General features: G+C 34.0%; 1 protein-coding gene across 17 annotated transcripts in view; it reads right to left on the reverse strand.

Moving 5' to 3' along the window:
- LOC114324805 (piezo-type mechanosensitive ion channel component) overlaps positions 1-25,344 on the reverse strand; it is a 369,243-nt gene that overhangs the window by 249,210 nt on the left and 94,689 nt on the right. For all 17 annotated transcript variants that reach the window (XM_028272670.2, XM_028272668.2, XM_028272666.2 and 14 more), the window contains exons 4-5: positions 17,383-17,632; positions 6,610-6,856 (exon numbers count right to left, since the gene is read on the reverse strand). In XM_028272670.2, the coding sequence (XP_028128471.1) occupies positions 6,610-6,856; positions 17,383-17,632 (497 nt within the window). The remainder of the gene's footprint in view (positions 1-6,609; positions 6,857-17,382; positions 17,633-25,344) is intronic.

Consider the following 25,344-nt stretch of genomic DNA (forward strand, 5'->3'; position numbering starts at 1 on the left):
TCTACGCCACTGGCGGAATTACTATTTTATTGCAATTTTTCGATTCTCCAATACTTTCTAAAAATCATTAGTTTTCGAGATATTTAAAGTTAAAAATGAAGGAGCACAATACATTAATCAAAATAGCTATGCCGTTTCATTTTCTACTTCAAATATCTCGAAAACTACTTTAACGTTACGAATGAAGAGTATATTACTTACATAGAAAATATTGGAAAATCGAAATATTGTGCTAAAATAGCAATTTCGCCAGTGGCGTAGAATTTGGGAAGGGTCAACCATTCACTTTCCCCTGTCGTACGCCTCTGGTAGTAGCCAAAAAAGTTTATTTACCATAATTTAGTAGGATGTACAGTACCTATATTTTCTGCCAAGTATGACAAGGATATGTCAAATATGTAGTTTTAAAGCCCTGGGTAAAAATAGTTATTAAATTTTTAAATAAAACACCCTACCCTGTAACTCAGTAACGAGCCACATTTTATTTAAATGATTTGGGTTAAATCTTAATATTTTGAGGTCTAGAATCTACATCTCAAAGATTGGACATTCTTACTGAATCACCCTGTATATAATTTAAAGTAACTCAGTCCTTTGGGACATTCAAAAATGGGAGAGACGCGTGCAAACCCCCACCTTTTTGGGGTATGATGAATGTGTTTCTCCCATTTTTGAATGTCTCAAAGAACTCAGTTACCTTAAATTATTCATAACCTATAAAAAACCTTGATTCGTCTATTTTGAACTCTATAAAATCCCGAAAAACCCCTAAAAAACAAAGTTTTTCGGATTTTTGACGGTGGAGCACCTTACTGAAAAATCTGAAAAAAAATTATGACTAGTTTTTGATAACATTGAAATTGAAATGAAAAATGAAAAAATGAAATTGAATTCTGGGAATGAGGGCAGTTTGTCTATCTAAACGGGGGTACCCTTTCTCGATTATTGAAATCAGATTTTACTTTGCCCTCCTAAATAATTTTTGGTCATTTCACGTTTTCTGTCCATTTTTAGTAATCAAAGGAGATCAACCTATAATAAAGATTATAAGGTTATGTATATATGAAATAGGTAAATAAATGCAGTGTGAATCAAAAGTCTAATAAGTCAGGAAATAAAATTCGGAATTATTTATCCTCTGAGCTTTTTAAGTTGGAAAAATAAAGCATAAGAGTGGCGAAATACACGACAAGGGAAATCTAAATTGCATTTCACGTCCTGCCATTCACCGTGATAATATTTTAGCGAACTATTTCCTTTAATATCCACCAAAGGTGAATGAAGTATAAACTAAAAGAAACGAAAAGATGGTTCAGATTTGATTACAGTACAGAGCCTCTACTATGTGCTTATACGTATTTCGAAATAACCGTTTCCTCATCGGAGCATCTGGATAGAGGCACTGAACTGAAATAAAATTCTTTCATCCTTTCCGGGTAATTATCAAAATAATTACCAAAGATGATACTAGTACCATCTATGAATCAAAAGTCTAAAAGTCTGGAAATAAAATTCGAAATTATTTATACTCTGAGCTTTTTACGTTGGAAAAATAAAGCATAACAGAGTGGCGAAATACTCGACAAGGGAAATCTAAATTGCATTTCACGTCCTGTCATTCACTGTGATAATAATTTTAGCTAACTATTTCCTTTAATATCCACCGAAGGTGAATAAAGTATAAACTAAAAGAAAAGAAAAGATGGTTCACATTTTATTACAGTACAGAGCCTCTACTATGTGCTTATACGTATTTCGGAATAACCGTTTTAGTCCAGAAAGCCACTGCGCATCCTCTAGGCAAAATATTCTAATTCGGATTTTTTGCACAATCTTACTCAAAAAGGACTCCTTTTAACAAATTTCCATGTTTGCCAGGACCAAAAGGTGGTCAAAAATTTTTTAAACGTTTTTTTTGTTTTTTTCCTAAAATTATTTTTATTGCATGGAAAAAAGTTTTTTTTTAGGTTTTTTGGATCATTCCAAACAGAAAAGGTCTTTAGTGACTTTTTTCTAAAAATGATAGTTTTTGACATATAAGCGATTAAAAATTGAAAAATTGCGAAATCGGCCATTTTTAACCCTCAAAGACTATGTGAAAAACTGAAAATTTGAATGTTGCCAAGGTAGGTAGATATTCTTTAAACATCGATTGATGAAATCCCGAAGAGTTTTTTGCAATACAATATTCAAAACTCCTTTGTTTTTTAATTGCGAATCCAGCGTGCGCTACACTATTTTCCACCGACAGTATGGTGCAAATGAAAGGAATAAATTCGTTATTTCGAAAATCGGCGACTTTAAGGAAAAATCCCGAAACAGGTCGATTTTTATTTTTAAGTTATGATATTGTGGCATATATGGTATACTAGTGACGTCATCCGTCTGGGCGTGATGACGTAATCGATGATTTTTTAAATGAGAATAGGGGTCGTGTGGTAGCTCGTTTGAAAGGTTCTTTAATTCTCTATCAAGTAATGTAAACATTTACATAATTTTTTATACAGGGTGTCCTTCTACTTCTTTTTGAATTGAAGAACCTTTCAAATGAGCTAGCACACGACCCCTATTCTCATTTAAAAAAATCATCGATTACGTCATCACGTCCAGATGGATGACGTCACTAGTATACCATATATGCCACAATATCATAACTTAAAAATAAAAATCGACCTGTTTCGGGATTTTTCCTTAAAGTCACCGGTTTACGAAATAACGAATTTATTCCTTTCATTTGCACCATACTGTCGGTGGAAAATAGTGTCGTGCACGCTTGATTAGCAATTAAAAAACAAAGGAGTTTCAAATATTGTATTGCAAAAAACTCTTCGGGATTTCATCAATCGATGTTTAAAGAATATCTATTCTATTTCTCATGATCATCTTTCAGTGCGTCACAGTTTTTCGATTTATTTCTAACGTATTAAATTGTATATGACAGAAAAAAAGGCACGTCGTTGATTACTTTGGTAATTATTCTAGTTCGGTGATTATTCTAGTTGTCGATAGATGGCGCAATAAAAAAAATAATATTTTTTTAATTAGATAATATTACAAATATAACCTGTATAATTTATAAGACTATCCAAATCAAAGAAAATACCATTTTATAAATGCAAGAAACGCATTTGATTTGTTTTTATTCCAAATTAAAAATAAAATGTGACAACTGTCAGATTTAACTAAAATGTCATGTTAGAATAAATGTCAAAAATGTGTATTATCACGGACTTACCCTTTTTCCTATCATTTGTTACGCACTGAAAAATGATCATGAAAAGGACAATACCTACCTTGGCAACATTCAAATTTTCAGCTTTTCACATAGTTTTTGAGGGTTAAAAATGGCCGATTTCGCAATTTTTCAATTTTTAATCGCTTATATGTCAAAAACTATCATTTTTAGAGAAAAGTCACTAAAGACCTTTTCTCTTTGGAATGATCCAAAAAACCTAAAAAAACTTTTTTCCGTGCAAAAAAATAATTTTAGGAAAAAAACAAAAAAAAAAACGTTTAAAAAATTTTTGACCACTTTTTGGTCCTGGCAACATGCAAATTTGTTAAAAGGAGTCCTTTTTGAGTAAGATTGTGCAAAGAATCCGAATTAGAATATTTTTCCTAGCGGATGCGCAGTGGCTTTCTGGACTATTTCCTCATCGGAGCAGCAGGTTTGATTCATAGATGGTGCTAGTAGTATCTTTGGTACGGAAAGGATGAAAGGATTTGATTTCAGTTCAGTGCCGCTACCCAGGTGCTCCGATGAGGAAACGGTTATTTCGAAATAAGTATAAGCACATAGTAGAGGCTCTGTACTGTAATCAAATCTGAACCATCTTTTCTTTTCTTTTAAATGCAGTGTGCTTTCACCAACGAGTAGAGTTGGTGGAAAATATGTCATTACACTATACTGCATTTCGCGTTCACTTTGCAGTACAGAATTTTATGAAGAACAGTGTTGTCTGTTCTACGCCTGTATAATACCTTACTTCATTTAGTTTATCAGCAGTACTCGAACATATTAAACACCCATTTAATTTAAGTTTAAAATAGATTCAATAGTAGTACCTAATTGTTAAAATGTAAAGTGAAATTGTAAATATGTATGTTATTTATGTAATTACGAACATGTCGAAGTTATTCATCGTAAGAATAACCTTAATTCGCCAAAACCAAATAATATTAGGTTAAAAATATAATGTATGTAGATAAGGACACACCATTAAACTTGATAAAAATAATAAACTTAAAGATAAAACCCATAACTAAATTAAAATTCATGGTGACGTTTCAATTATTACTTTAATCATCGTCAGAATAATAAGTTTCTTGAGCGGATGCTTTAAAATAATTTTAAAGGAACAAACAATAATTAATGAAAACGTAAAAATGACATTGACAATCATTGGGTTAAGTCAATAATTTCAAACACGCCATGTCTTGTTGCGTGTTTAAGGGTGGCTTCAAAAGAAATATGGATAATGCCTCCTTGATGCTGAGTTCCGTTGGAGAACTTGCATGACCAATGATTGAGAAGTCCTTACGACTAATAGGGTGGTCAGAATCAGTCATATGTTGGAATACCGCTGAATTTGGAATTGTTCTTGATCGTCTTCCTAAGTGAGGAGTGACACCTAAGTGTTCGCAACATCTGACATTAAAGTGACGTCGAGTCTTCCCGACGTACGTAGCTGCACAGCTACTACATTTGAATTGGTATATAATGTTAGATGCAAGATCACTAGGAATCATGTCTTTCACATGGAAACGAGATCCTATTCTTTCCAAAGTCGTGAAAGCAAATTTTCAGATCACCTTCAGGTTTTTCCACTTCAATATATAGAAAACCAACCTTCACCGGCCTGTATATAAACGCAGATAGCTTCATTCGCAACAAATACAAAACAAGTTTAATCAATATACTTGTTCACTGCGTTTTCACTATCTGTTCAACCTGGCAATTCCTACATGAAGAGTTAGAAAACATAAAGGTGATCTTAAGTAAAAATGGTTTTTCGTTGAACTTCTTAGAAAGATACATCAGACGTTTTTTCAATAACAAATTCCAACCAAACAGCAAAGTAGAAGAAATCAAAGAAAAGATCTATATCAAACTTCCATATACTGGTTACCACAGCTTACAAATCCGACGCAACATCCGTAGAACAACTAAAAAAGCATTTCCCTCTATAGAATTAAGATTTGCTTTCACGACTTTGGAAAGAATAGGATCTCGTTTCCATGTGAAAGACATGATTCCTAGTGATCTCGCATCTAACATTATATACCAATTCAAATGTAGTAGCTGTGCGGCTACGTACGTCGGGAAGACTCGACGTCACTTTAATGTCAGATGTTGCGAACACTTAGGTGTCACTCCTCACTTAGGAAGTGGTATTCCAACATATGACTGATTCTGACCACCCTATTAGTCGTAAGGACTTCTCAATCATTGGTCATGCAAGTTCTCCAACGGAACTCAGCATCAAGGAGGCATTATCCATATTTCTTTTGAAGCCACCCTTAAACACGCAACAAGACATGGCGTGTTTGAAATTATTGACTTAATCCAATGATTGTCAATGTCATTTTTACGTTTTCATTAATTATTGTTTGTTCCTTTAAAATTATTTTAAAGCATCCGCTCAAGAAACTTATTATTCTGACGATGATTAAAGTAATAATTGAAACGTCACCATGAATTTTAATTTAGTTATGGGTTTTATCTTTAAGTTTATTATTTTTATCAAGTTTAAAAATCTAATTTAAATTACTTACATATGCTGCAGTCAATTAAAATGTTTTTACAATGCATGCACTTAAATCGTACTAATTATATCAGAGTAATTTACGTATGAGCAAAGAAAAATAGACAATGGATTTTTAGTTAAATATTGATCACAGGCTAATTATAAAATTCAAATACTATATCGTTAATATCGTATAAATACCTTTCATAGTACAGTAGACTCGCGATTATCCGAGTCTCGGTCGTCCGAGCCCCTCGGTTAACCGAGGCAAAAGTCATAACAGGTGAGTTACAATTTTCAACCTTGGCAATATCGCTGCCTCAAAATCAAAAAAAAAAAATAAATAAAGATTTTGCAAAATCAAAGACTTTTTTAAACAGTAATATTGATAAGGTAAATGTTTTTATCTTTTATAGTCAGTACTGTATTAATTTTGTCATTAAAATATCCACAGTTATGATTATGTACGTGTTTTTCTATCAATATAACCAATCTCAGTGTTAACCGAGTTTTTCCGTATCCGAGGTAGTCACGGTCCCAGTTACCTCGGATAATCGCGAGTCTACTGTATATAGGAATTAGTTAAAAATATTAAAAATAATAAAACCGGCAACACTGAGCTACAAGGTTCCGTAAGATTTACATAGCCCTATGTTTCTCCTTCTGCAAAGTCACTGCGAAAGGCGCTACAGAACTTATTCAACAAATAATTAACAGCGGCGTGCATTTTATTAGACCAATAACTATTCAAGTTTTATTTGTTTTTGGTGAAACCGGCTTCTTTCGATTTTTTAACGGTCTTAGTGGCATAATTCACTAAATTTTCGATATTTTAACAAGACCTAATAAACTTTTTTCATACCTCGCATACGGACCATCTTCTGGAAGATAAGTTTGAATATACTTGAAATTAATTATGTATAAAGCACACAGATGCAGAAGAACGAAAGGAATAAGACATCGTAAAACAATGGCAAATCCTCGTTTCAATTGTTTATAGCACGCCCACCACGTCGCCATTGCTAAAAATAGCAAATAATATACTCCTCCTTCTACTGACGGTCTTAAAATTCCTGCTAAGCATAACATTATCAATGTTACATAGCGACCTGAAAAAAAAACAATAATCAACAATAGGTAGATCAATATGGTACAAAACACTACTTATATTAAAGTAACATTTAAAAAAATAACTAAAAAAGAGAATTGCGACAGGGTTGCGTCTTATCACCGCCATTATTTAATCTGTAGTCGGACTCTACATTCAGAGAAGCATTTAACGAGGCGAGGTCGAAGGTGGAATCAAGATTAACGGAACCAGCATAGTATAGACATCAGGTACGCTGATGATAGCGTTCTAATAGCAAACAACTCACAAGAACTACAAAATATAATAAATTCAGTAGTTGGTCATAGCGAAATGTTTGAAAGTCATGAAAAATTTTAGTATTTTCAAAGACACCAATAATAGATTATCGGAGAATATGCCATTTTTGGGAAAAGTTATTTACCAGCAATTTTATTGCTGGAATCGAATCTGATGATTGTATATATTAATAATATAGGTATGCAAAGTCCGCAGATAGTGTGCTACTTTTTTTATAAACAAAATGGCGCCCAAAAATCGTGTTTTTTTCAATTTTTGCTCTATAACTCCAAAGATTTTAACTTTACACCAAAAATACTCAAATAAAAATTCACCGCAATTAAATTCTGTATAGAGACGTGTTTTTTCCGATTTACTTCGACGGAAACTTTCCCCGGAAAAAGCGGGTTTTTCCAACAAAATCTTTAATTTTCAAGGAAACTTTTAGATAAGTAATTGTTAATCAATAATTAAATAACTTGGTAATGTAAAAGCCCTTTTTGTATAGATTATAATTCCAGAAGCCGATGGAAATTGAATGAACAGTTTAGCAACAACTGAATTGTTAATTAAAAATTTACGGTCGCTATAATAACGACAATAATTACGATGCATAAGAATAATTATGATTTTTTCATAAAAAGATACTATACCTATCTAATGTACTTTACAAAATTGAAATTGGACTATGTAAGCGGCCTCAGGAATATTTTAAAATTATAAACAATTTTTTGGCTTATAAACAAATAGAATATCTCAGGAAATATTAAACTAAATTAAATTGTGAAAACGGTATTCGAAAAACAGCGGCAGGACGCTTCTTTTAAAAGAAAAAACGTTTAATTACGACGAGTGGTTCCTGAGATACAACCGGTGAAAGTTGACCGGAATTTACGGCAAAGATATAAACAATAGGATCATAATTTTCAAACCATCACCTTTTTATTTTTGTCCTCTTTCTCCACACCAATTTTCATATCCTTAAAATACTCATAACATATATTATTATAATAAAAACTATCGATAATACGTGTGAAAATTGCCAAAAATAGCAAAATTCCAATCAAAAATTAGGTTGGAGAAAATGTAACCCTCAAAGTTCAAAATCGGTATACGTTAAAAAAATGCATTTTCTCGGCTTCCCATGGAGCAATTTCCTTCATTCTTTTTTTGTTTCCAAGTAACTCGAGTAGAGCCATCGAACTAATGCATTATTAAATGTCAGACTTGCTTTTGTTTTGTTATAATAAATTAATTTATTTATTATAACACAAAATTTTAATTTGTTTAAATAAAAATTGTTTAAATAATTATACAGCTTTCAAATGAGAATATTTATGTTTTTAACTTTAAAAGGTACACTTGTAGTAAGTTTATCTAAAAAAAAGCCTACAACTGGAAAAAATATGTAGTTTTCTGTTCTTATAAATAAATGAATCTATTATAACAAAACAAAAGCAAGTTTGACATTTAATAATGAGTTAGTTCGATGGCTCTACTCGAGTTATTAGGGAACAAAAAAAGAATGAAGGAAACTGCTCCATGGGAAGCCGAGAAAATGCATTTTTTTAACGTATACCGATTTTGAACTTTGAGGGTTACATTTTCTCCAACCTAATTTTTGATTGGAATTTAGCTATTTTTGGCAATTTTCATACGTATTATCGATAGTTTTTATTATAATAATATATGTTATGAGTATTTTAAGGATATGAAAATTGGTGTGGAGAAAGAGGACAAAAATAAAAAGGTGATGGTTTGAAAATTATGATCCTATTGTTTATATCTTTACCATAAATTCCGGTCAACTTTGACCGGTTGTATCTCAGGAACCACTCGTCATAATTAAACGTTTTTTCTTTTAAAAGAAGCGTCCTGCCGCTGTTTTTCGAATACCGTTTTCACAATTTAATTTAGTTTAATATTTCCCGAGATATTCTATTTGTTTATAAGCCAAAAAGTTGTTTATAATTTTAAAATATTCCTGAGACCGCTTAAATAGTCAAATTTCAATTCTGTAAAGTAAGTACATTAGATAGGTATAGTGTCTTTTTATGAAAAAATCATAGTTATTCTTATGCATCATAATTATTGTCGTTATTATAGCGACCGTAAATTCTTAATTAAAAATTCAATTGTTGCTAAACTGTTCATTCAATTTCCATCGGCTTCTGGAATTATAATCTATATGAAAAGGTCTTTTACACTACCAAGTTATTTAATTATTGATTAACAATTACTTATCTAAAATTTTAGTTGAAAATTAAAGATTTTGTTGGAAAAACCCGCTTTTTCCGGGGAAAGTTTTCGTCGAAGTGAATCGGGAAAAACACGTCTCTATGCAGAATTTAATTGCGGTGAATTTTTATTTGGGTATTGTTATATATTTAGTAGTTAAGATCTAAGGCTACTAATATCTACCTTAGTTACTAATGTTTTTATGTTTCTAGATTAATATAATGTTGTCACTGTCATAAAATATAATTGAATAAATACTGTTAACATGTCCATTTCTTGTATATAATATTGGCGACGAGATTAGTAGAATGGACATTAAAAAGCTAAAAAAAGTACGAGCCTGTTTACGAGGCACTCTGACAAAAACTGAAAACTGTTTACATGAACGAGAAATCACAAACGAAGAAATTGAATCCAGATTACATACGTTAGACGAAACCATAAAGAAATTTCAAAATATACAATGTGATATCGAACAAGAAACTGAAGACGCAGATATAGAACAAGAAACACAAGAAAGATTTGAATTTGAAGAAAAATATACAGTGATAAAGACCAAACTCCTAATTTTGCGAAAGAAAAATGGATCAAACGACCAAGATGTTTTATGTAGTAAGAAAATTCAAAACATAGACCATAAGATACAATTACCAAAAGTTAATTTTCAACCATTACAAGAAACAGAAACAATTAATAACTTTACAAGGAGATTGACGGTATTTTTCCTATTAAATAACATCACAGATGAGCAAAGTAAAATTTACTTTCTATTATCTACGATCTCTCCACAACTTTATGATACTTTACATAATCTTTGTTCTCCGGAGGATCCAATAAATAAAAGCTTTGAAGAATTAATTAAACTACTTGATGACTTTATTGATCCTAAACCTAGTTTGTGGGCTCAACAACATAAATTTGTTACACATTTACAACGACAAAATGAAACTGTTGCAACATAGCTGCAGAACTCAAGAAACTTGCTTCTAACTGTGAATTTAAATGCCAGAATTGTTATAAGTCCACAATAGATGGATTTTTATCGTTACAGTTTATCAGAGGATTGCATGACAGCGAAATTCGAATAAAAATTCTGCAAGACAGAGAAATACACACATTCTCAAAATTAGTTCAGATAGCTACATCAATTGAAATGGGAAAAATAGAAAACAATAAAATATCTACAGACATACGTAATGAAATTGAAAAGGTAAACAAATTATCGACATCTGTAAAAAAAAAGATCCCTCAAAGATCATGTACTTACAAGAAAAAACATGATAATATAACATTAAAAGACTTAAGGGGAAAATGTTTCAGATGTGGACAACCAGATCATAGGTCCAACGAATGTTGGGCCATTAAAAGAACTTGCCACAAATGTCAAATAGAGGGACACCTAGCAAACGTTTGTTTAAAAAGAAACAATGCACTCCAGATTAATGATTGTACCAGTAATACAAGTGAAGAGTCTATCGGCGAAATAAACCTTGTTAAGGATGAACGATCTGAAAAATATACAATTACAATCAGTATTGAAAATAGGCCAGTTACTATGGAATTTGATACAGGGGCTACACTGTCTCTTATATCACTAAAATTGTACAAACAACTGAACATTCCAAAGAAAATTTTTAAAACAGACTTAATATTAAGAACTTACACAGGAGAAGTAATCAAACCTACTGGAGTTGCTTATGTTAAATGTAACTACAAAAACCAAACCTTCTTCAGCAAATTATACATTATAGCTAAGGACGTTGATCCTTTATGCGGACGCAACTGGATGAAAGAAATAAATATTGAATTGGCAGATGTACGAAGACTACAAACTGTTGAAATACCCAAATTAGACCAACTTCTTGAAGAATTTGCAACATCAGTATTTAGGTCAGACCTAGGAAAAATACCAAATTTCAAAGCTCGTTTAAACTTACAGGAAAATACACAACCAATTTTCATTAAGTCTAGAAGAATTCCATACGCTTTAAAATCGAAAGTAGAAGCAGAAATAGAACGGCTAAGTTCTGAAGGTATTATAACAAAAATCGACCATAGTAATTGGGGTACACCCATTGTACCTATTGTTAAACCTAATGGGAGTATCAGACTATGTGCCGATTACAAAATAACTTTAAATAGAGTTATTAAAGACGAAAAATACCCGATACCTATCATAGAAGATATTTTTGCCAAAATGAATGGGGGTAAATTATTTTGCACATTAGATATTAAACAAGCTTACCTTAATATGGAGATGGACGAAGACAGCGCCCAAATACAAACTTTAAGCACTCATATGGGAACATACAAAGTAAACAGACTGATGTTTGGTGTAAAAGTAGCTCCCAGTTTATGGCAAAGATTCATGGATAATTTACTTAAAGGTTTAGAAGGCGTACAATGTTTTTTTGATGATATAATAATTCAAGGATCAACAGAAGACCAGCTATTACTAAGATTAAGAGAGGTACTTACCAAGTTAAAAGAAAATAACCTACGGGTGAATAAAGAAAAATGTCAATTTTTTAAAAAGAACATAAACTATTTAGGACATAAAATTGATAAAGATGGGCTCCATAAGAACAAAGACAAAATTAAAGCTATAATAGGTATGGAACGGCCTTCTAATATAAACGAATTGCGAACTTTTCTGGGTATGGCTAATTACTACAACAAATTTATTGCTAATCTTGCATCTATATCAAATCCTCTAAATCAACTCTTGAAGAAAGATAACAAGTTTACCTGGACTGTGAAATGCGAAGAAAGTTTTAACAGAATTAAAACGGAAATGGCAAGTGAAAACGTATTAACACATTTCGACCCGAGAAAACCTCTAATCATAGCCACGGATGCTTCACCAACAGGACTTGGAGCAGTCCTTTCACACATAGTTGAAGACGGCTCAGAAAGACCGATAGCTTTTGCGTAAAGAACCTTAACCAATGCCGAAAAGAAATACAGTCAGATTGATAAGGAAGCGACTGCGATATACTGGGGTATAAAGAAATTTTTTCATTTTTGCTATGGGCGAAAATTTACTCTGATTACTGACCACAAACCGTTAACATCAATCTTTCATCCCCACCATAATCTACCAGAACTGAGTACAATGAGACTTTTTCATTATGCTCATTTTTTATCTGGATTTGATTATGATATACAGTACAGAACAAGCACAAAAAATGCTAACGCAGACTTCTTGTCGCGGTTTCCTGTTGAGAACACAAATACATATGAAGTAGATCAACATGGCTTATACCAAATACAACAAATTCAGATATTAGAAATTAGCCCAGATATAATCGCTAAGGAGACAGAAAATGATATCGAATTACAGAAAATAATTAAAGCACTAAGAACAGGTCAATCTCTGAAACAATATGGATACAAAGACAATGAATTTACTTTACAAGATGACTGTATTTTAAGAGGAACAAGGGTCGTAATACCACATAAATTTCGTAAATTTATTCTTAACGAACTGCACGCGGGACATATTGGTATATTAAAGATGAAACAACTAGCACGCAGTCATGTCTACTGGAAAAATATTGATAAAGATATTGAAGAAAAAGTGAAATCATGTAGATCATACCGTTTAGAACAAAATGAACCAGCAAAGACACATTTACATCACTGGGAAGAGCCCACAGGTCCCTGGCAAAGAATCCATATTGACTTCGCTGGACCAATTTCTGGTTCTCAACTATTCATTGTGGTAGATGCATATACAAAATGGGTGGAAATTATATCTATAAAGGTAACAACTAGCTCGTGGTGTATACAAACGCTAAGAAAAATATTTGCCACGTTCGGAAATCCATATGTGCTAGTATCTGACAACGGCCGACAATTTGTTTCAGCAGAATTTAACAAATTTCTATCCAATTGCGGTATCACCCATAGAACTATTGCTCCATATCACCCAGCAACGAACGGTCAAGCAGAACGATTTGTACAAACTATAAAAAGGACCCTGCGCAGCTTAGCGGGGGAGAGCAATAGCTTAACTGATAAACTATTTAAAGTACGAACACGTTTACGTCGTACACCAGGTGTTAACGGTTTCACCCCGTATGAGCTTATGTTCGGACGAGAAATTAGAACGGATCTTCATGCAATGTTAAGAAAACCTTGCAAACACACAACTTCCTTTCCATCAGACAGGCCTACACCTGGTAGGGAATTTGCCTTGGGAGACAGAGTTCAGGCTAGAAAATACTGCAGTGATCAACGATGGGTATTTGGAAAGGTAATCAGACGCATAGGTTACTTACATTATGAAATACGAACAGATGATGGTCTACTTTGGAAACGTCACTTAGATCAGCTGCTGCCAGCACCTCTAGTCTTGTAGTTGGGAATTGGGGCGGAGGACTGTTATATATTTAGTAGTTAAGATCTAAGGCTACTAATATCTACCTTAGTTACTAATGTTTTTATGTTTCTAGATTAATATAATGTTGTCACTGTCATAAAATATAATTGAATAAATACTGTTAACATGTCCATTTCTTGTATATAATAGGTATTTTTGGTGTAAAGTTAAAATCTTTGGAGTTATAGAGCAAAAATTGAAAAAAACACGATTTTCGGGCGCCATTTTGTTTATAAAAAAAGTTTATTTTGTTTTTTTTTTATTTTGTTTATAAACACTATCTGCGGACTTTGCATACCTATATTATTAATACATACAATAATAAGATTCGATTCCAGCAATAAAATTGCTGGTAAATAACTTTTCCTTGTATTTTGCTAATTAGCCCAGAGTATAAACGTACATTTGTATGCCAAGGGACAAATAATCGAGCAGGTAACTTCCGTAAAATATGTGGAAGCAAATGTCAATTAGCAGTATAGTCAAAAAAAAAAATTAATCCTGTCAAGAATCGAACAAGCGAGGAAAACACTCATGAACATGAAAACATTTTTTACAAGATCAGACCTTAGTCTGTAGCTCAGAATCCGAATGATCAGAGGTTAGGTTTTTTCTATCTTGCTGCATGGCTGTGAAATTTGGACAACAGACTCTGAAACAGAAAAAAAGCATAGATGCCTTTGAAACACTTTGAAATACTTAAACAGACAGATGCTGAGAATTTCATGGATACAAAAAATTACTAACAATGAGGTACCTACCTACTTCGGCGCATGGTTAAACAAAAATAATTACTACGAATAATCAAAGAAAGAAAAATAGAATACTTCTTGCGTCATGTGTTGAGAGGTGACAGATGTGAATTACTTCGAATCTTATTGAAAGGTAAAGTACAGGGTAAAAGATCAGTAAGAAGACACCAGAACTCGCGACTGAAAGACCTTACGAGATGGTTTGAGCGCACATCCGCACAAATCTTTCGTGAATCCAACCTTCCAAAAGAATTAATGAAGGAAATCTGCCCATATCGATTTCACTTACAAAAAAAAAAGTCACCCAGTTAGAATAAACAATAACATGGTTCTGTACAAGAAAACAGTTAAATACCTAGGGCTACATTTATAGCAAATTAAAGTGACAGGAACATATCAGAAAGAAAACTAAAGAACTAAAACTGAAATACAAGAAGTTATATTGGTTATTAGGTAGAAGCTCACAACTTACAATCAAAAACAAAGTATTAGTTTACAAACAAATGCTCCAACCAGTATGGTCCTATGGTTTACAGATATGGGGCTATATGAGTGAGAGTAACTATGCTTGTCTCTAAAGAGTCCAAAACCGAATACTAAGAAACATAATCAACGCTCCATGGTATATCCGCAACAAAGACCTACATCGGGAATTTCGTATAACAACAATTAAAGAAGAAATAAAGAAGATTTCCAAGGGTAACGAAAACCGACTCCACAACCATACAAACAGGGAAGTGTTAGAACTTTTAGATAATCAAGACCTAGTCCGCAGACTCAAACGCACCAAACCTTTTGAACTTGTGTGATAGTGATAAATCTATAAATGTCAGTGTCAGTTTAAATTCGGGCAGTGAACCCAGCCACAACAGTGATGTGTGCAACAATAATTATTAAATTCCAAGGTGAACCGTTGGGAATACCTTGGACAGTACAGTAGTAGATTAAGTTAAATGTAAAATGCTGGTTAGTCTTAGGACTAGGTGCATTGTTAATTTAATAAGTAATAAAAAAAAATTTTTACTGGCAAAGGAAGTTTAATGTGCGTGTGTCACGGATTCGTGCCATGCATGGTCGGCCATACGACATAAGGAAGTATTAAACAAAGGAGCACAACCACCATTACAACAACAGAGGCAGCAGCAGGCACGGCAGGAGGTACAACAACAAGAGCTGGGGGAAGATGGAGAAGAAAATGAATTAACTAGACCCCCAACGCTAGAGGAGGTCCAAACGGCAATCCACATACAAAAAAGCCATAAATCACCGGGAATAGATAAAATACCGGCAGAACTACTCAAGCAAGGAGGAAGAAATTTGACACAACAGATGTACCAGCTAATATGAGAGATATGGATAGAAGAAGAAATCCCCAACAATGGAAGAAAAGTATAATCTGCCCTATTCATCCTTAATCGAAGACTTCAACCTCCTACGAAAAAAATCATCGGGGAATATTAAGCAGGGTTTAGGCAAAATAGATCTACGATTGACCAACTATTTACAGTTAAACAAATACTAGCCAAAGCATGGGAATATGACATGGACGTTTACAATCTCTTTGTAGATTTTAAACAAGCCTATGATTCAATAGATAGAACAATTCTACCTAATATTTTGAAAGAATTTGGCATACCATCAAAATTAATACGATTAGTGCAAATGACAATGACAGAAACAGAAGCACAGTTATGTATTCAAGGACAGATCACTGATGCGTTTACGATAACGCAAGGACTGAAACAAGGCGACGGACTGGCTCCAACGCTTTTTAATCTTGTTCTTGAATATGTAATTAGACGGTTGACGGTGAGCGGAAATAACATACTTACAAACAAATCTACCCAATTAGCAGCATACGCAGATGATATAAACATAATGAGCAGAACAAAGAATGCAGCGGAAGAAACCTACGTTGAGTTGAAACAGAGTGCAGAAGCAGTAGGGCTAGCAATAAATACAAATAAAACAAAACTACTCATACAAACCAGATCAGATAGACCGGCGCAACAACACTTTATTGACGATATAGAACATGTGAATAGATTCACGTACCTAGGAATGGATCTGGTCGCAAGCAATGAAGAAGAACCGGAAATAAATAGAAGGCTTGTGCTGGCAAATAAATCGCGAGACGTACACCGGAAAACAAAACTCCGGGTCTATAAAACAATAATCAGGCCCATAGTAAGTTATGGCTGTGAAACATGGGTGGTGACACAGAAATCTGCCAATGCATTAGATGTGTTTGAAAGAAAAATATTACGTAGGATACTGGGCCCAATAAGTGAAAATAACAACTGGCGGATTAGGTACAATAGAGAAATATACGAGCAATATTGCGAACCAACTATAGCACAATACACTAAACTGCAGAGATTACGGTGGGCAGGGCACGTGGTCCGCATGCATGAGAATAGAATCCCCAGAAAACTGCTAAATGCAAGAATGCAGGGAAAAAGACCTGTTGGAAGACCTAAAAAGAGATGGGAAGACGAAGTCGATGAGGATGCCAGGAACTTCCTGGGAACGCGTTCATGGAAAAGAACAGCGGTAAATCGAAATGATTGGAGAAGCTTGTTGAAGGAGGCCAAGGCTCGATTTGGGCTGTAGTGCCATTGGATGGATGGATGGATGATCGGCCATACCCATGGGCAGGTGGGGGCCGTGCCCCCCTAGCTTTTCGCGTACTTTGAACTATATATGCTTATCCAAAGTATACAAAATAATGTGCAACATCTTCACGTCTGGCCCCGCCTAAAATTTTTATATGGGCGCCCGTGGTGCTATGCGCATTATCTGAACACTCAGTCTTGCACGGATTCGTGTCATGCGCAGTGAAAGGGTTAATGTACGCCTCGTAAAAATATAATTAATTCACATAATATATCTCACCTACTGCCACGAAGTATTGTGTATAGTCTGTCTTTTGTTGAGGTTTCAGGGTGATATCGACTGTTCCGGTTTCACTTTGTACAACCACTTCTTCTACAGGATTGATCTTTCTCAAAGCAAAGAAAACAGCCAACAGAGTGATCATCATTAGAAATTCTGGTCCAATCCATACTAGAATATAAGCTACACTAAGGTTATTTAACTTAACTAATCCTATATAGAATAGAATGTCTTCTGTCGTCGGACTGTCCTGAAAAAAAAATCAGTATGTTTATTATTATAAAATACACAATGAAAAATTTCTTGTAGCTGTATACCTACCAATAACCACAAAAAAAATTAATGACAAAATCCTTTATAAAAGGTACATTTATTTAAAAAACACTCAAAGGGCCACATCTATCACAGAACGTTTTCGATCTACATAGATCATCATCAGTGCTGACACAGGCAAATCACATGCTGAGCCACCAAAAATACATGGGTAAAAACCCTTTAAAGTGTTGCTTTAAATATTAACAAAATGTGTTACAACATTTTTATTGAAAAATCCAAGTGATGGATAAAAATCCGTAAGATGTGGCCTTTGGCATCCTATGACCCCCCACAAGGGACGTGGTTTGCTTAATTGACAATATGTCTTCACATTAAGGAAGGTGAGTAGCAGTAGCAACTGAAAATGTTCATCAATTAGCAACTCAAAAACCTCATTTTCAGTTGCTATTGCTACTCACCGTCCTTAATGTGAAGACATATTGTCAATTAAGCAACCCAAGTGCCTTTTGGGGCGCCATAGGAGCCAAAGGCCTTACGGATTTTTATTCATCACTTGGATTTTTCAATAATAATGTCATTGTAACACATTTTGTTAACATTTAAAGGGTTTTTACCCAAGGCTCAGCATGTGGCTTTTGATGGTTTAGCATGTGATTTGTCTGTAACAGCACAGATGATCTACTTAGATCGAAAACGTTTTGTGATAGATGTGGCCCTTGTGATAGATGTGATAGAAGTTTTTTAAATAAATATACCTGTTATAAAGGATTTTTTCATTATTTTTTTTATTATTAGGTCAAACTAGTACAATATTTTTCAGAGAAAAAATAAAATAGATCAAACTGGCCATAAAGAAGCCACACTCCATAACATCATTTACTTACACCATAACAATAAATATATTCCAAGACTGGCTTAATTATATTTGTCCTATATCCAAAAACTATTCTTATAAAATATTATTGTTAATCAAAATTTACAATGAAGTAAAAACTTCTATATTCCTCAATTAGTCCTGTCACCAGGGGGAGTACAACGGCCTCCTTAATTCAGATGAACTTACCCAAGTTTTTTTTTATGTATTTTGACCCGTAGAACACGAATTTTTTGGGTAACAGTTGATCCGGATGTCGATAAGATTGTTATAAACAAAGAACTTGAGGAATTACATAACAGCGATTTTTCGCAAAACTAAACATTTTTTTGTATTTTTTGGGCGATTCTCAGAAAAATAGTCTTACAAGTTTTTTCATAGGATACATAGTTTTCGAGATACACTTGAGTCCGCGAGTCTTTACCCGTGCGTCATTAATACCTGGCGAGATCATCACATTGTTTGATTTGCTTGTATAGGATAAATTGCTATGTGGAAATGCGTTCAATGTGTGTCCCCGTTTAGGATTTTGTCCTCTTCAGCGTTTGTAGTGAATGTAAAATGTTGGCAGCAAAAGCAAACAGTCCGAAAAACACACTGGGGCAAGCGCCGTATCCTGGTGTTTTTTGGATCTTGGGTTATGCCGGACGGTGGTGTCCAGAAGGCTAAGAAGTCAACAGAGAAGAAAGTTTGATGGATTGTTGTTGGTTCCATAGACATTTTTGTGTACTGTCCGTGCTTTGCTCTCGACCAGTCTCCCTAGAAACCATTGTACAACGACAGGCGAACCTGCGTCCCTCGTCGGCGGTCAGGAGGTGGCTTTGGGCGCAGCGTGGACAGTGAGCGTTCGAGTGGTGAAAATAGTTGCGGCTATTTTCTTGGGGCGAACAGGTATAATTGTGCAATGAAGTTGGGAAACCGCAAAAAACCAACTTCTCCCTGTTCGGGGTAGGGAAGAGGATGTGTTAAAGGTGGGTACGGAAGGCTAACGGGGTAGCCTCGAGGATGTTTTCGTACTCCACCGGGAGTTCGTCAATGCATGTTTGCATTAGAGCGGACGGTAAATGAATCTTTTTGCGTTTGGGCTTTCGGTGGAGTACGTGGCCGGAAGATGAACAGGAACATTTGAGAGATTCTTGTGTGTCGGAGGGGGGGCCGTTGATTACTTTGATTGTGAAGTTCCTGTTCAGAGAGTTTATTCTCTCGGTGATTTTGGGGATGTTCGAGATGTTATGGATTTCGTTTGAGGGATATCGCCAGTGCTCATAGTTACATCTACGCAAGATTCTACGTTCAGCGCTCAACAACTACTCTTGTTTTGATCTAGCGCAAAGAGAGTAGAGGCAAGATTTGTACTCCATGACGGGTCGAATAAAGGTCTTGTAAGTGTGAATGAGAGTCTTCTTGTGTGTCTTGCCAATTCGTCCAGAGAGAGAGTTGAGAAGTCTGGCCCTGTTCCTTACCCTATCTAAAGTTGCCTTTAGATCTGCGTTCCAGTTAAGAGTCCTGGTGAACAGAACTCCTAAATAGTTCGCAGTCGGATTAACAACAAGCCTTTCTCCCAACAGTCTCAGAGGATATTGGTCGTCTTCATTAATTATGATTCTATGTGACACAGAAGGGGCGCGAAACACAATTGTTGTTGTTTTGTTCGCGTTCAGCGTGACTCTCCACTTACAACACCATTCACTAACCCCGTCCAACAGAGCCTGGGCTCTTCTGAAGAGGAGTCTTGGGTTGTATCGAGAGGTTGTTGTGAGCAGAGCCGTGTCGTCTGCATAGAGAAACAGCCGAGTGCCTGGGATATTTTGGTTAGTGATATCGCTGTTGTAGATGATGTACAACAGCGGTGCTAGGACTGAACCCTGGGGGACTCCAGCTTGTGGAGTGAAGGGGGTGGACATTTGATCATTTATTTTCACTCTGACAGTTCGGTTGTGGAGGTATGCGTGTACAATTTTGATAAATTGTATTGGTAGCCCGATGTCCAGAAGTTTCTGAACAAGTCCGTCATGCCAGACCTGATCGAAAGCCTTCTGCACATCCAGGAATGTGGTTATGGCGAATGAACCATCGTTGATGGTTTGAGTAACTTTAGTAGTGAAATCAGTTATTGCATGTTTGGTAGATTTACCTGACTGGAATCCGTATTGAAATTTTGCTCAGAGTGTTGATTAAAGAGATTGGTCTATAGGATTCCACGTTGGTTGGGGGTTTGCCTTTTTTCAAAAGCATGATGGTATTGGCCACTTTCCAAGGAGTAGGGAAGTGGCTGTTTTTGAGACATGCATTGAATATTTTAGTTAGAAGAGGGATGATACTCTCTGGAAGTTTTTTGAGGCATCTTCGGTTGATGCCATCAGGTCCGGGAGCGCTGTTTTTACCTATTTGGCAAAAGCTCTCCGTTTCCCTGTTTGTGAGGGGGTCCATGATAGGATCATAGACTGGAACGTGGTGATTGAGAGTAACATTTACTATGTATTCTGTGTTGAGTTTAAATAAGTGATCAAAGTTCGGGTTGTCTGGGGTTTGAAAGTTGATTTGAAGCGAATTTTTGAATGCTTCAGCTTTCCCTTCTGGGGAATTGACTATGTGATTGTTGACCAACAGATGTGAAGGTTGAAATAGTTTTTGTTTTGTTAGGACTTTGAATTTGTGCCAGAATTTACTTCCGTCTCTGTAGTCCAGTTTTGAGGTAGTATCTTCCCACCGGCGAGCCGTTAGGTCAGATATCTCTCTCTTTATCCTGGCGCAGATTCGGTTGTATTCTGTTTTGATTAGTGGGCCTGGCGAGATAAAACACATACTTTTTATCTAGCATCATTCTCTTCCACGCATGAATCTAATGATAAACCAGCTGCCGCATGTTATTAAGTAAAAACACATGTTATTTTTATGAGCAATTTAGACTCAGTGCATTGAAAAGAGATAGATACAAAGAAAGACGACTGGGGATGTTTTCACATATTTTAAGTACAATTTCTGACGTTTTGGTTTGTTTACCTTTGGGGCTGTCAGTTTGTTGAATTTTTTGCTGTTATTTTGTCGAATTTTTGCATTTTGAAGTTTTTTATAATATACAAACAGTTGTTTTCACAACTAATTTTATATTGGAGTTAGAAATTTTATGATAAATAAGTTTATGTTATTTTACAATAAATTTTGACAAAGTACAAGAAATGCTCGTGTTTAATGTTCCGCCAAAGTGAATAAAATAACAAAAAGAAAATATGTTATTGAATTTTTTTATAAATTGTTTATTTATTTATTAATCAATAATATTAAAATAATTTATTAAGCTACTTCGAATGTAGCTGTAATTATGCACGAAACTTTTAAAGCAAAACTTAAATTTGACATTCTATTTATTTGATAACGTCAAATTTTATACTATAGCCCGTGATCGGAATAATGAATAATACCCACTTTCTGTCACTTGCTATTGCGTTTAGTAAATTTCCGACTTATTTCGTATGCTTTAAATGATAACGCACGGGTAAAGACTCACGGACTCAACTGTAAACGCGGTTGAACTTTCAAAAAATCAAAAAAGTGCAATTTTTGAACCCAAATAACTTTTGATTAAAAAATAAAATACCAATTCTGCTTACTGCATTTGAAAATTCAAGTCAAATTCCAACTTTGTTTCCAAACATAGTGTTTCCCGTGCCCAATGCATGCGTTTTAATATACGTAATCTACGTAGAAATGATCTGTATGCGCGACTACTCGTTCGATTTCAAATGAGAAATGCATTGAAAACATCATTCAATCACTATGTGTTTATAGCTTTGTTTAACAATAAAAAAATTAATTTTTAGCAATGAAAGTAATTAAAACCGATAGAATTTGACTTGAAATTTCAAATGCGGTAAGCGGAATTGCTATTTTATTTTTCAATCAAAAGTTATTCGGGTTCAAAAATTGCAATTTTTCGATTTTTTGAAAGTTCAACCGCGTTTATATCGAAAACTATGCATCCTACGAAAAAACTTGTAAAAACATTTTTTGCTTAGAATGACCCAGAAAAAATAAAAAAATGTTTTGTTTTGCAAAAAATCGCTGTTATGTGATTCCTCAAGTTCTTTGTTTATAACAATCTTATCGACATCCGGATCGACTGTTACCCAAAAAATTCGTGTTCTACGGGTCAAAATACATAAAAAAAACTTGGGTAAGTCCATCTAAATTAAGGAGGCCGTTGTACCCCCACTGGCGACAGGACTAAATATTTTGCGAAACATATTGAGGGTCTTCAGAGGCTGGTGACCAGAATAGCGGAGTTTGGACAAGAATACGGTCTAGCAATGAACGTCAAGAAGACAAAATTTATGAGAATATCGAAAACTTAAAGAAATTACGAGAATCTCTTCATAAACGGAACCAATGTCGAACGAGTAGACCAATATGCATGTCTTGAAAAAATGATTAACTCCACAGGTAATTAACTTCCAGGAAATCAAGATAGAAAAAGGCCAAAGCAAATTTTAACAAAATAAGAAAAGTGCTCTGCACAAGATATTTGAAATGGGAGCTAAAAGTTAGGTTGGCTAGGTGCTACGTTTTCTCGACTTTGTTTTATGGAATGGAATCTTGGACCTTAAATGCGGCATTAATGAAAAAACTAGAATCATTCGAGTTGTGGGTGTACAGAAGAATTCTGAAAATATCGTGGACAGAACACGTCACAAATAAAGAGGTTCTTCTCAGAAAGATGAATACAGAGATGGAAATCTTAAATACCATCAAAACAAGAAAATTAGAATATCTCGGACATATTACACGTGGTAATAGATACAACTTGCTCCAATTACTTTTTATATACTATTGGATATAAATGAAGTAAATTTTTTGATGTCAGTACTTTTTTTATTATTTTTTAGATGCACATGTTTGTATTTAAATAGTGATGTTACAAACTTTATCTCTCACATAAATCAGCTTAGTAAAAATAGTAACATCATAAAATTTGTAATAAAATATATCGTAACTTATGTTTTGAACGGATCTAGAATCTAGGGTAATAGCCTGGGCTGATTATCGGAGAATAGGCCATTTTTGGGAAAAGTTATTTACCAGCAATTTTATTGCTGCAATCGAATCTAATGATTGTATACAGTGAGCACGTAAAGGTTGGAATAAATTCATTTTCTCGAGAATGGACGATTTTAGAAAAAAATTCCGAAACAGGTCAATTTTTATTTTTAAATTGCGACTTTTTGACATATGTGTCATACTAGTGACGTCACCCATCTGGGCGTGATTACGTCATCTATAATTTTTTTAAATGAGAATAGGGATCGTGTGATAGCTTATTTGAAAGGTAATTTAATTCTCTATTCAGTAATATACACATTAATATAATTATTTATACAGCGTGTCCAAAAAAAATTATTTAAATTAAATTTATTGACATAAAAAGAAGAATGTGTGTAATTTATTTAACTCAAAATACATTTTACTGCTATCAGAAAACAGGAAATAAAGTTTATTTAACAAATAAATATCGTTTTAGCATTTTAGCCGCCCACTCACCTTCCTCTTTTTGAACATTTAATTTTTTTACATTTGAACATTTGATTTAAGGGAAAAGTAATGATTATTTTTCAAATAAACATTTTTTTCTGTGTTCTAAGAACCTTAAAATCTATTTTGGACTAAATAAAAATTACATGCATTCTTCTTTTTATGTCAATAAAATTAATTTAAAAAACATTTTTTAGGCACCCTGTGTAAATAGTTATGTAAATGTTTATATTACTGAATAGAGAAATAAATTACCTTTCAAATGAACTATCACACGACCCCTATTCCTATTTAAAAAAATCATCGATGACGTCATCACGCCCAGATGGGTGACGTCACTAGTATGACATATATGCCAAAAAGTCGTAATTTAAAAATAAAAATTGACCTGTTTCGGGATTTTTTTCCCAAATCGTCCATTCTCGAGAAAATGAATTTATTCCAACCTTTACGTGCTCACTGTATATTAACAATATAGATATGCAAAGTCCGCAGATAGTGTGCTACTTTTTTTATAAACAAAATGGCGCCCGAAAATCGTGTTTTTTTCAATTTTTGCTCTATAACTCCAAAGATTTTAACTTTAGACCAAAAACACCCAAATAAAAATTACCGCAATTAAATTCTGCATAGAGAGGAGTTTTTTCCGATTTACTTCGACGAAAACTTTCCCCGGAAAAAGCAGGTTTTTCCAACAAAATCTTTAATTTTCAACTAAACTTTTAGATAAGTAGTTGTTAATCAATAATTAAATAACTTGGTAACGTAAAAGCCCTTTCCGTATATATTATAATTCCAGAAGCCGATGGAAATTGAATGAACAGTTTAGCAACAATTGAAATGTTAATTAAAAATTTACGGTCGCTATAATAACGACAATAATTACGATGCATAAGAATAACTATGATTTTTTCATAAAAAGATACTGTACCTATCTAATGTACTTTACAGAATTGAAATTGGACTATTTAAGCGGCCTCAGGAATATTTTAAAATTATAAACAATTTTTTGGCTTATAAACAAATATAATATCTCAGGAAATATTAAACTAAATTAAATTGTGAAAACGGTATTCGAAAGACAGCGGCAGGACGCTCCTTTTAAAAGAAAAAACGTTTAATTATGATGAGTGGTTCCTGAGATACAACCGGTCAAAGTTGACCGGCATTTACGGCAAAGATATAAACAATAGGATCATAATTTTCAAACCATCACCTTTTTATTTTTGTCCTCTTTCTCCACACCAATTTTCATATCTTTAAAATCCTCATAACATATATTATTA

The sequence above is a fragment of the Diabrotica virgifera genome, chromosome 4, assembly GCF_917563875.1.
Source record: "Diabrotica virgifera virgifera chromosome 4, PGI_DIABVI_V3a".
NCBI lineage: Eukaryota > Metazoa > Arthropoda > Insecta > Coleoptera > Chrysomelidae > Diabrotica > Diabrotica virgifera.